At 55.7% G+C, this 12,449-nt stretch overlaps 1 protein-coding gene across 50 annotated transcripts in view; it reads right to left on the bottom strand.

Annotated features, from left to right (window-relative positions):
- NCOR2 (nuclear receptor corepressor 2) overlaps positions 1-12,449 on the bottom strand; it is a 193,554-nt gene that overhangs the window by 109,620 nt on the left and 71,485 nt on the right. For all 50 annotated transcript variants that reach the window (XM_077955765.1, XM_077955764.1, XM_077955743.1 and 47 more), the window contains one exon: positions 2,443-2,509. In XM_077955765.1, coding sequence (XP_077811891.1) covers positions 2,443-2,509 — 67 coding nt within the window. The remainder of the gene's footprint in view (positions 1-2,442; positions 2,510-12,449) is intronic.

The following is a 12,449-nucleotide window of genomic DNA, read 5'->3' on the forward strand; positions in this document are numbered from 1 at the left end:
GGGCTGCCCACAGCTTCCCAGGCACCAGCATCTGGCTGGAAGTGTCTCCTCCATCTAGTGCCCAGACAAGTTCGGGGCCAGGGCAGGCAGGGCCAAGGGAAGACTCTCTTCCCATACAGCACAGCCCCTCCTTCCGGAGCCAGGTGCCAGGACCTCCTGCCCCAGCTAAGCCCCTCACCTGGCCCCACGTGCCCACACACCTGCCCAGGACGCCATGCCTGCCTGGGGTCCCCCTCCCCAGGCACTGCTCAGTTCTGCCGTGTAGCCACTCACCACACCACCATACCCCACACACCCTCCTGGGCTCTCTTGGAACTGCCCCTTGGGAGTTCAGAGCATGGGCTCAGGAACCAGGTAGTCTGGATTCAAATCTCAGCTCCACCACTTCCCAGCTGTGTGACCTACGGCAAGTTACTTAACCTCTCTGTGCCTCGATTTCTTCATCTGAAACATGTGGCTGACCAAGCTCCCACCTCACAGGACTAAATGCCCTAATGTATGGAGAGCACTCAGAAGAGCGCCCGGAACACAACAGGCACCGGAAGGGCAGGGTGTGCGGGCATCCTCCTCGTCCTTACGCACGATCTGTCCCTGCAGCCTGCAGGTCTGAGGACAGGGCCTACATCACACCAACTGCGAGCCTCGCACACAGTAGGTACTCCGTGACTGCTGGCACCCAAGCCCCGAAGGCATTGGATCAACTAACACCCTCGGTGTCCCACGCACTGTTCTGTCCCAGCCCATTTCCGTTCAAGCAGCATTTAGTCATCACCTACTGTGTACCATAGACCTACAGGCACCAGGCATGACAGAGCCACTGCTGTGCCCTGGAGGGCCTCTCTGGAGGCTGGTGCCCAGCAGATCTGACCCCAGAAAGGACACAGGGAGTTGCCTCACAGGCCCCACCCCAACACAGCGGAGGGAGGGCAGAGGTGGGGCAGGGGGCTGCAGGTACAAGGGGAGCCCCTCCACCCTCCAGCAAGGCTAGTTCCCAGCTCTTGTCGCTTCTCCTATCCAAGAATCCCAAGGCAGTAGTCCCCATCCAGGCCACCTCTTCCCCAGGTGGGGACCTTCTCAGGGTCTCCCCAGCCTTATCCCATTCCCCGTGTCCCAGCAGCCCCGTGGCTTGGGTGGACTCAACGACATCATCCTCAACTCTACAGAAGGTCCCATGAGCCAAAACCAGGCGGCCTCACTCCATCTCCCCGGCATCAGCCACTGGTTCACAGGACCCCGGTCCTCTCCTGGCCTAATCAGAGCATCTGTGAGACCGTCAGAGAAAGGATAGCTCTCTCTGGCTCCCAGCTGCTATGGGAATTCAGGTTCAGTTTGTCAATGTTCTAACACACAGAGTTGAAAAAACTGCATAGAAATGAAGGGGTCAGGTGTGGTGGCTCACACCTGTAATCCTAGCACTTTGGGAGGCTGAGGCGGGTACATCACCTGAGGTCAGGAGTTCAAGACCAGCCTGGCCAACACAGTGAAACCCTCTCTACTAAAAATACAAAAATGAGCCGGGCATGGTGGTGGGCACCTGTAATCCCAGCTACTTGGGAGGCTGAGGCAAGAGAATTGCTTGAACCCAAGAGGCAGAGGCTGCAGTAAGTAGAGATCCTGATACTGCACTCCAACCTGGGTGACAGAGTGAAACTCAATCTCAAAAACAAATAAATGAAATGAAATGAAATGAAATGAAATGAAATGAAGTGAAGTGAAATGAAATGAAATGAAAACAAGACTTGAGTTGAAAGACTATTCCTGCCATCCACCCCCAACAGACGTTTCCAGCTACACCCATTCCTTTCCTGTTGAAGCCCATCTGAGTCCACGCTTCTTTCCCTGACAACTGGGAGAATAGTCGACCCTGATCTCCTCTGGGGAATGGGTGATGTCCACAGCCGCCCTAAACCACCACCACGTGCCTCTGGCACACCCAGCCTCCCTGCCGTGGGCTGAGATGCACAGCTTACAGTGAGAAGCAGGAATCAGCACCCTTTTCTGTTTGAATGAGGCCACTGGCCACAAACGCAGGCTCAGGGAAAGGGGGCTCAATGCTTGTCCACTGTCTCCCGTGCTGCCTGGCACACAGCCCACCCTGATCCTCCACCTCTCTCCAAAACCTCTCTTTCTGCCTGAAAAGCCCAGGACAGGTCCCACGACCAGGGTTTAACAACTAATTTTCCAGGCCAACATTTTGCTTTCTTCCCTTCCAGGCTGGAAAAGGGGCCATAGGGCCTCCCACCCCCACCCACCCTGAGGCCTTCTGGAAGCAGCTATTGTCTTTCCTCCTTTCCTGGCCGGCCTTGGCTTTTCCTCCGCAGCCTGGACGCTCAGGGAGGAGACAGCTGTGGAACCGAGAGGGCCCCGCAGGTGCGGCCCCCTGTGCGCTCGATTCTCCCCGGATCTCAAGGAAACCTGATGGGGGCCACGGTGTGGACTTACCCATTGTTTCCGAGCGTGATTCCTCCTCTTGAAGTACAAGATTAGCTTCTTCCGCATCGCCTGGTTTCTGTGCAGGAGGGAAGCCGCAGACAGGTCAGCCTGGCCGGACTCAGGCGCTGCACCCCGCGCCATCCTGTTTGCTGAGAATAAGCCCTGAATTTGCCCCGTTACTGGTTCTCAGGGAGATAAGACCCCAGAGTACTGTGTCCCCAGAGAGACCTGTAAGCTGCCAATGTGCGTCCTCACTCCCCTGCACGCGAGGCAGCCCCCACCAACATTTAGGTTGAGCCCGGTGTGCAGACAAGAGGGTTCCCAGAGCCGAGGGGTCTGTGGCTTCCCGCCCCTGCCCACATGCACCCCAGCAGCCACACCTGCCCATGGAAAGATGGCTACAGAGAAACAGCCACAGCCTCCAACTAGGAATACAGGCCACGGAGCCTGAGACCCCGAGACCTGCTGCCGCCTACAGGCTGGGTGTCAGGGTGTGGCCTGCACGGCCCCAGGGTTGACTCCAACCAGGTGCAGTGCACAGCCCTCCAGCACACCCAGTCCTGCCGTGGTGGGAGGGACACAAGCAGGGTGGGGCAGCTGGTGGGGCCACCAGGCATGGACTTCAGGTTTCAAAACCCCCAGGGGGGTCTCAGACTTCAGGCCAGGGGCCATGGGGGCTCAACCAAGCAGGTTACACACCCCACTGCAGGTTCCAAGGGAAGCAGGCACGTCCTGGGAGACGGGAGGTTCAGAGAGAGAGAGAGACGGAGACCCAGAGACAGAGGGGGACAGAGACCCAGAGACCCAAAGAGAGACAGAGACCCAGAGACAGAGGGAGACAGAGACCCAGAGACAGAGAGACAGAGACCCAGAGAGAGAGAGACAGAGACCCAGAGAGAGAGAGACAGAGACCCAGAGACAGAGAGACAGAGACCCAGAGACAGAGAGACAGAGACCCAGAGACAGAGAGACAGAGACCCAGAGAGAGAGAGACAGAGACCCAGAGAGAGAGACAGAGACCCAGAGAGAGAGAGACAGAGACCCAGAGAGAGAGAGACAGAGACCCAGAGACAGAGAGACAGAGACCCAGAGACAGAGAGACAGAGACCCAGAGACAGAGGGAGACAGAGACCCAGAGACAGAGAGACAGAGACCCAGAGACAGAGAGACAGAGACCCAGAGAGAGAGACAGAGACCCAGAGAGAGAGAGACAGAGACCCAGAGAGAGAGACAGAGACCCAGAGAGAGAGACAGAGACCCAGAGAGAGAGAGACAGAGACCCAGAGAGAGAGAGACAGAGACCCAGAGACAGAGGGAGACAGAGACCCAGAGAGAGAGACAGAGACCCAGAGACAGAGGGAGACAGAGACCCAGAGAGAGAGAGAGACAGAGACCCAGAGACAGAGGGAGACAGAGACCCAGAGAGAGAGACAGAGACCCAGAGACAGAGGGAGACAGAGACCCAGAGAGAGAGACGGAGACCCAGAGACAGAGGGAGACAGAGACCCAGAGAGAGAGACAGAGACCCAGAGACAGAGGGAGACAGAGACCCAGAGAGAGAGAGAGAGAGACCCAGAGAGAGAGAGAGACCCAGAGAGAGAGAGACAGAGACCCAGAGAGAGAGAGAGAGAGACCCAGAGAGAGAGAGACAGAGACCCAGAGAGAGAGAGACAGAGACCCAGAGAGAGAGAGACAGAGACCCAGAGAGAGAGAGAGAGAGACCCAGAGAGAGAGAGAGACCCAGAGACAGAGGGAGACAGAGACCCAGAGAGAGAGAGAGAGAGACCCAGAGAGAGAGACAGAGACCCAGAGAGAGAGAGACAGAGACCCAGAGAGAGAGAGAGAGACCCAGAGAGAGAGAGACAGAGACCCAGAGAGAGAGAGACAGAGACCCAGAGAGAGAGAGAGACAGAGACCCAGAGAGAGAGAGAGAGAGACCCAGAGAGAGAGACAGAGACCCAGAGAGAGAGAGACAGAGACCCAGAGAGAGAGACAGAGACCCAGAGAGAGAGAGACAGAGACCCAGAGAGAGAGAGACAGAGACCCAGAGAGAGAGAGAGACAGAGACCCAGAGAGAGAGAGAGAGAGACCCAGAGAGAGAGACAGAGACCCAGAGAGAGAGAGACAGAGACCCAGAGAGAGAGACAGAGACCCAGAGAGAGAGAGACAGAGACCCAGAGAGAGAGACAGAGACCCAGAGAGAGAGACAGAGACCCAGAGAGAGAGAGACAGAGACCCAGAGAGAGAGAGACAGAGACCCAGAGAGAGAGAGAGACAGAGACCCAGAGAGAGAGAGACAGAGACCCAGAGAGAGAGAGACAGAGACCCAGAGAGAGAGAGACAGAGACCCAGAGAGAGAGAGACAGAGACCCAGAGAGAGAGAGAGACAGAGACCCAGAGAGAGAGAGAGAGAGACCCAGAGAGAGAGACAGAGACCCAGAGAGAGAGAGACAGAGACCCAGAGAGAGAGACAGAGACCCAGAGAGAGAGAGACAGAGACCCAGAGAGAGAGACAGAGACCCAGAGAGAGAGACAGAGACCCAGAGAGAGAGAGACAGAGACCCAGAGAGAGAGAGACAGAGACCCAGAGAGAGAGAGAGACAGAGACCCAGAGAGAGAGAGACAGAGACCCAGAGAGAGAGAGACAGAGACCCAGAGAGAGAGAGACAGAGACCCAGAGAGAGAGAGAGACAGAGACCCAGAGAGAGAGAGACAGAGACCCAGAGAGAGAGAGACAGAGACCCAGAGAGAGAGAGAGACAGAGACCCAGAGAGAGAGAGAGACGGAGACCCAGAGAGAGAGAGACAGAGACCCAGAGAGAGAGAGAGAGAGACCCAGAGAGAGAGAGAGACAGAGACCCAGAGAGAGAGAGACAGAGACCCAGAGAGAGAGAGAGACGGAGACCCAGAGAGAGAGAGAGAGAGACCCAGAGAGAGAGAGAGAGAGACGGAGACCCAGAGAGAGAGAGAGAGAGAGACCCAGAGAGAGAGAGAGAGACGGAGACCCAGAGAGAGAGAGACGGAGACCCAGAGAGAGAGAGACGGAGACCCAGAGAGAGAGAGAGACCCAGAGAGAGAGAGAGAGAGACGGAGACCCAGAGAGAGAGAGAGAGAGAGACGGAGACCCAGAGAGAGAGAGACGGAGACCCAGAGAGAGGGAGACAGACAGGGAGACAGATGTGAGAAAGAGACAGAGATTGGGAGAAGGGGAGAAACAGAGGCAGAGAGAGACAGAGAGATGAGATCCAAGATAGGACAGAGACCTGGAGATGGACAGGAAATGAGACTGGAGTGAGAGAGATGAGACAGAGAGGATCAGAGAGAGAGAGAGAGGAGTCAGAGAGAGATAAGAGCCAAAGGAAAGGGACAGAGACTCAGAGGAAGATGAAACTAGGAGAGGGAAAGAGAGAGAGAGAGAGAAGTGGGGAGAGGAAGAGAGACAAGACCCAAAGAAAGCGGACAGAGACCCCGAGACAGGCAAAGGGAGGGAGCCCTGAGAGTAGAGGCCGGAGGTTCTGGAGCCCATGCCATGAGGGCTGGAAAGCACCGCCACCCGCCACTGCATCAAGACCTCAGCACCTTCCTCTTCTCTTCCCAGGCCCCTCCCCACAGTCTCTGACACACAAAGCAGGTGTTGCAGCCTCCCAGGGCCTGGGGCCACAGCCACCTCAGGAGCCTGCTGTACACCTTAACTTGCTGTCTGTCCCCAGTCTGGGGCATGCAGTGGCACCCACTTTTCCGGGGAGGGGATCCCCAACTTCTTCATATTCTCAGCAGTGGCCAACCCCGCTCGAAAGCTCCAAAGCTGCTGACTGGGAGCCACGCTCTGCCCAGCCCCCAGGACCCTAGCCCCATTGGAAACCGGAAAAGGAGAGAACCCCAGGCTCTGATGGACGAGTGAAGCCTCATGGGGCTCAAGGGCCTGGAATCCACCTCAGTCCCTGGGTCATTCTGGTGGTGCCTTGGCCAGGGCCTCCCCACCTTCCATCAGCCTGGCCCCCACCCTGGTCAGGGTGGGCCCCAGGGGTCCTCAGTCCCACAGGCTAGGACCAGCACCCTTTATCTCATAACAGGGTGTCTCTGAGCACACCTCAGAAGCCCTCAGTTTCCTCATCTGAAATCTATGGCATCACAGCCTCGTTTTCTGTTATTCAACAAGTGCTTACTGAGCATCTACTATGTGCCAGGCACGGTTCCAGGTGCTGGGGACACACCAGGGAGCAAGACACAGCTGTGGGCTCTCACAGAGGTGACACGGACAATAAGCAAGATGACCAAGATAATCCTGGATTTGGGAACTTAAGTAGAGTGGTGGGCTAGTGAGTGCTTGCGGGGCAGGGTGTGAGGGGCTATTTTAGATTCCCTGGTATAGAAAGGTCTCCCAGAGAGGATGGCCTTGAGCTGGGATCTACGTCATCAGAAGGACCCGGCTCTGGGAAGATCCAGAAGGAAGGGAACTCCGGCTGGAGGGCACCGCAGGAGACAGGAACAAACTCTGTGTAGTGGAAGCACAGACAGGAAGGTCCTGTGTCTAGACAGTGCTGGGGAGGGACAGAGAGGACGGAGGAGGGGCTGTGAGCAAGACTGGCAGGGCCGGTCCTGCAGGGTCCTGTGAGTTTCGACATGGCAAAGGGTTTGGTCTTTTATGCAAAAGACAGCTGTGAAGGAGTAGAAGCAGTGAGGGCCCAGGGCCACTGAGCACAGCAGCATCCAGATCTTGGCGAAGACCATCCTCCAATCCCAGAAACTGTGCTGCCCGGGACATGGCTGATTCCAGCGCTCGGCCAGGAAGTATGCAAGAAGAGCCCACAGTGACTTTAGTCAAGAATTGCCAAAAACAAAAGAAAACAAAAGTTAAAAGGACACAGAACCCAGCCTGAAGGTTTCCGGCTGCCAGAGCTGGAACAATGTGAGTGACAACAGAAATAGCCCTGGGACCAGATTAGCGTCCCAGGAATAAAACAAATCCCCACGAGTCTGTGTGATTATAAACAAATGACTCAATACATCAATGCATGGAGGAGAAGGGACAGATCTTTCTTCTAGAGTTCCAATGAATAAATGTCCAAGAAATGAGGGAAATAGAAAATCGTCATTAGAATGCAGTAATAACCCAACTGCCGCTGGCAAGATCCAGGGATGAATGCTAAATTGGTTAGCAAAATTTTAAGGAGCAACAAGAAATTTGCACAGTCTCAAAGAATCTCCCCTCAAGTATGAATGAATCATGGTGGTGGTTCCACAAATCTTTATATTCCCACCTCCAGGAGGTGGAGCTTAACTCCCCTCCCCTGGAAAGTGGGTGGGACTTGGTGACTCCCTAGCAAAGAACAGAGCAAAGAAGGGATAACTCTAAGGCGACAGGGGAGACCTAGGGCAGAGCCCCTATCACGTCGGCATCACGCAGCCCCTGACCTTTCCTGGTCTTCCCCAAACCCCCCATCCCAGTCTTACCAGGAGGAAACACCTGCCAAAGAAAGCCCTGACCAGTGCTCTTCAAAAGTGTTGGGGTTGTGAAAAACAAGGCAAGGCTGAGAAGCTGTCACGGGCTGGAGACTAAGGAGACACGTGCACAAATGTCACGTGAGAACCTGAATCAGATCCTGGACCAGAAAACAGACGTTGGCGGGGAGACGGGTGGAAATGCAAAGACAGCTGGTAGTTTAGTGGAGGGTCATGTGCCGCTATTTCTTTCCTAGTATTTTGTTTCGTTTTATTTTGATTTTTGTTTTTAGACACAGGGTCTTGCCCTGTCTCCCAGGCGGGAGTGCAGTGGCTTGATCATGGCTCACTGCATCCTTGGACTCCTGGGCTCACGCAATCCTCCTGCCTCAGCCTCCTGAGTAGCTGGAACTATAGGTACGTGCCACCATACTTGGCTAATTTATTTTTTGGTCGAGACGAGGTCTTGCTTTGTTGCCCAGCTGGTCTCCAACTCCTAGCCTCAAGTGATCCTCCCACCTTGGCCTCCCAAAGTGCTGGGATGACAGGCGTGGGCCACCATGGCGGGCCCCAGTTGTGGTGTTTCTCTGCTGTTCTATAAGCTGTCCACCTGAGGGGTGCCAGGTGAAGCGTGCATGGGAACTCTCGAGAGTGTATTTGCAACTCTTCTGTTGTACAACGTACAATCTAGTTACTTTAAAACAAATAGTCCCGCCTTCCCACAAAAGAAGAGAGACAGAATCCACTTTGAAACACCGTGGTGAAGACCATACAATATTGACTTTGGGGTTTGCAGGCGGTACACTGCCTAGTACAGGTGAGAATGTCACCCCCAACCACTCCCCCAAAAAACCCTGATATGTGGAAGTCCTAAGCCCCAGCACCTCAAAACATGACCTCATTTGGAAACAGGGTCTTTAGAGCGAGAAGCAGGTTAGAATGAGGTCACTGGGGTGGGCCCTAATCCAATGACTTATGAAAAGGGGAAATTTGGACACAGAGACAGACACGCACGGAGGGGAGATGACGCGAACAGACACGGGAAGAACGCCACGCGAATATAAAAGACGGGAGTGACGCATCTCCTAGCCAAGGAACGCCAAGGAGGCCAGCGGCAGCCAGGAGCTGGAACCGGCAAGGAAGGAGCCTCCCCTGGAGCCTTGCAGAGAGCGTGGCCCTGTAGCACCTTGATTTCCAGGTGCTGGCCTCCAGTACCGTGACAGAAAAGTCCCTGCCATTTTCAACAGCCTCGTTCATGGCCAAGTGTTAAGGCAGCGCTGAGAAGCCAGTCTGGCATGTGATCGTCCACAAACCGTGGGGCCGTCACTGCAGCTGGAAAATGACTCGGTGAGCATGAGGCCTCGGAGTGGCGGTGATGTGCACGCAGCTGTCTGTTCACCACCGATGGGCAGCAACGGAGGGTGTGAATCCTCCCTGGTTACGGACACTGCCTGCCACCCACAGACATCCACGTACCACACAAGAGGACACATGTCAAGTCCGCAAACACATGTCAAGTCTGCAGGTCACAAATCGCACAGTGCACAGGCCAGAGACAGCCTCCGAGGGTGTCGTGTTGGGCCGTGGTGCTTTATTTTTATATTTTTTATTTTTTTGAGATGGAGTCTCTCACTCTGTCACCCAGGCTGGAGTGCAGTGGCGCAATCTCGGCTCACTGCAACCTCCGCCTCCCTGGTTCAAGTGATTCTCCTGCCTCAGCCTCCCAAGTAGCTGGGACTATAGGCACGTGCCACCACGCCAGGCTAATTTTTGCATTTTTAGTAGAGACGGGGTTTCACTATGTTGGCCAGGCTGGTCTCGAACTCCTGACCTCGTGATCTGCCTGCCTCAGCCTCCCAAAGGGCTGGGATTACAGGCATGAGCCACCGCGCCTGGCCGGTGCTTTCTAAAATCCTAAATTCATTGCTAGCACTGAAAACCAGAGGCTGTTACACAAAAAGCCAAACCTAAAGCTTCTCTTGAAAACATCAGGCCATCGGGCCACACCCCTTCATGGCCACAGGCTGGGAAACTGAGGCTTGGCTGCCCTTTTCAAAGGTCACCAAGCTCCCCATTCCTCAGCCCTACCACTCCCTATTGCCTCACACCAGCCCTCCTCACTCAGACGTTCCTTCCCGCTCCTGGAGGCAGCCACCCGGGTTTGCAGTCCCCTAGAATCCCGGTGTATGATGCCCACGTGTTCAACACTCCTCTGGCAAACTTTTTTTAAGTGTTTATTTTGTTCCAAGCAGTGTTTAGGCAATGAAGATGCAAATACTGTACTGCAGACAAATCTTTTCTGCTGAGCTTCTGTCCGGCAAACGTAAAGACCACAGTCTCTAGGAGGGCTCTGGAGGCACGGGCCAAGCAGCATGTGATGAGTTTGCTGGTACAGGCATTCATGGGGTGCAAAGAAGTCAGGGTTTAAAAACACACACCCTATAAGGAAACCTAGTCCTGTCATCTGCCAGGGCACTGGGAAGGAGAAGCAGGACGTAGGAGGGTGGGATAAGGAGGCAGGAATTATGAGAGTGTTCCACGGCAGTCCGGTCGGACCCTGGCTGGGACTGGTCCTGGGGCTTATGGGGTACTGGAAAAGGAAAGCTTGGGGCAATCAGGGGAGGCTTCCTGGAGGAAGGGAGGTTTGAGCTGAGGCCTGGAAGAAGCAGAGGAATGGTGTGGGAAGAAGAAAATGAGCAGAGCCCTGGGTTCTAGGGAGGGAGGCAGCGATAGTGAATCTGGAGGGGGCAGAAGGGGTGCTCAGGGAGAGCCTGACCCCAGCTGCAGAGGAGAGGAAGAGGGAGAAGAGGGAGAGGAAGAGGGAGAAGAGGGAGAGGAAGAGGGAGAAGAGGGAGAGGAAGAGGGAGAAGAAGAGGGAGAGGAAGAGGGAGAAGAAGAGGGAGAGGAAGAGGGAGAAGAGGGAGAGGAAGAGGGAGAAGAGGGAGAGGAAGAGGGAGAAGAAGAGGGAGAGGAAGAGGGAGAAGAAGAGGGAGAGGAAGAGGGAGAGGAAGAGGGAGAAGAAGAGGGAGAGGAAGAGGGAGAAGAAGAGGGAGAGTAAGAGGGAGAAGAAGAGGGAGAGGAAGAGGGAGAAGAAGAGGGAGAGGAAGAGGGAGAAGAGGGAGAGGAAGAGGAAGAAGAGGGAGAGGAAGAGGGAGAAGAGGGAGAGGAAGAGGGAGAAGAAGAGGGAGAGGAAGAGGGAGAAGAAGAGGGAGAGGAAGAGGGAGAAGAAGAGGGAGAGGAAGAGGGAGAAGAAGAGGGAGAGGAAGAGGGAGAAGAGGGAGAGGAAGAGGGAGAAGAAGAGGGAGAGGAAGAGGGAGAAGAGGGAGAGGAAGAGGGAGAAGAAGAGGGAGAGGAAGAGGGAGAAGAAGAGGGAGAGGAAGAGGGAGAAGAAGAGGGAGAGGAAGAGGGAGAAGAAGAGGGAGAGGAAGAGGGAGAAGAGGGAGAGGAAGAGGGAGAAGAAGAGGGAGAGGAAGAGAGAGAGGAAGAGGGAGAGGAAGAGGGAGGCAGCCGTGCAGGGCCCGGATACCTTGGGAAGAGACTGTGGGTTGGGGTGATGGTCTGGACCTCCTGATCACTGAGTGCCAACCAAAAGCTGTGACAGTGCCAAGCAATGTGACGTGACTTGCCTGAGGTCACCCAGCTAGGGAGGGGCAGGGTCTGGAGTAGAGACCCAGGAGAGGAAGCTGGAAGGATGTGCAGTTAGGACTGGTCTAGGAATTTGTCTATGTGACCCTGGGGGAGTCATCTGATGTCTCTGAGCGAGACCACAGAGACCTGCTAAGAGTCACCTGGGTCCTGACTGGTCCCCCTTTCCGCCTGCCCAGCCCCGGGTCTGACAGTTCCCATCAGCCGACCCCCAAATGAGGCAGCAGGAGGGAAGAAATCAGCCTGCGAAAAAAGAAAAACGAGCGACGGAAGAAAGCAGCAGGCTTCCAGGCCTGAGGGGACCGGCGAACCAGGGCAACCCCCGGGCAAGCAGAGGCAGAGCGCGCCTGGGCGCTGGCTGCCGCCCACCCCCGGGCCCCACGCCCTTTCACCACATCCCACGAGGGCTCCACGGATGCCTGGGAATTCCTGCAGGGTCCTGCCCAGGGTGGGACCCATCCCTCAGTGGAGACCCCATCTCTTGCTCCTCTGGGGCTGCCCCGGCCCCGCGCCGGTGGTCTGAGCTCTCCCTCCTGCAGCAGGGGACACCAACAGCGCCCGAAGCAGGTGGCGGTGGGAGGGCAGCGGAGGCGGCTACGGGTGACTCCAACGCGTCCGAAATCGTCTGTGCAGCAGGAAGTCAAGCGTGAAATTAACTTTCACTCTGCCGCCCCAGCATGCAGACACAGAGAAATTAAAGTGACGGGGCAAGGTCTCAGGGGAGGGAACGACCTCCCACCTTGAAGCAATGACAGCAGCAGCGGCGAGGAGGCCGTGAGCGTGGGGGAGGCTGCTGTGGGGGAAGCTGGGCACCCCACCTGACCTCGGCTGGATCATCTCATTGTCCCATGGCGGCAGTCACTTATCACAGTGTATTTATTCTTAACAGCCTCCCCTACTAGAATGTCAGGCCTCATTCACTGCTATGTC

This window comes from Macaca mulatta, chromosome 11 (assembly GCF_049350105.2).
Source record: "Macaca mulatta isolate MMU2019108-1 chromosome 11, T2T-MMU8v2.0, whole genome shotgun sequence".
NCBI classification, from domain to species: Eukaryota; Metazoa; Chordata; class Mammalia; order Primates; family Cercopithecidae; genus Macaca; species Macaca mulatta.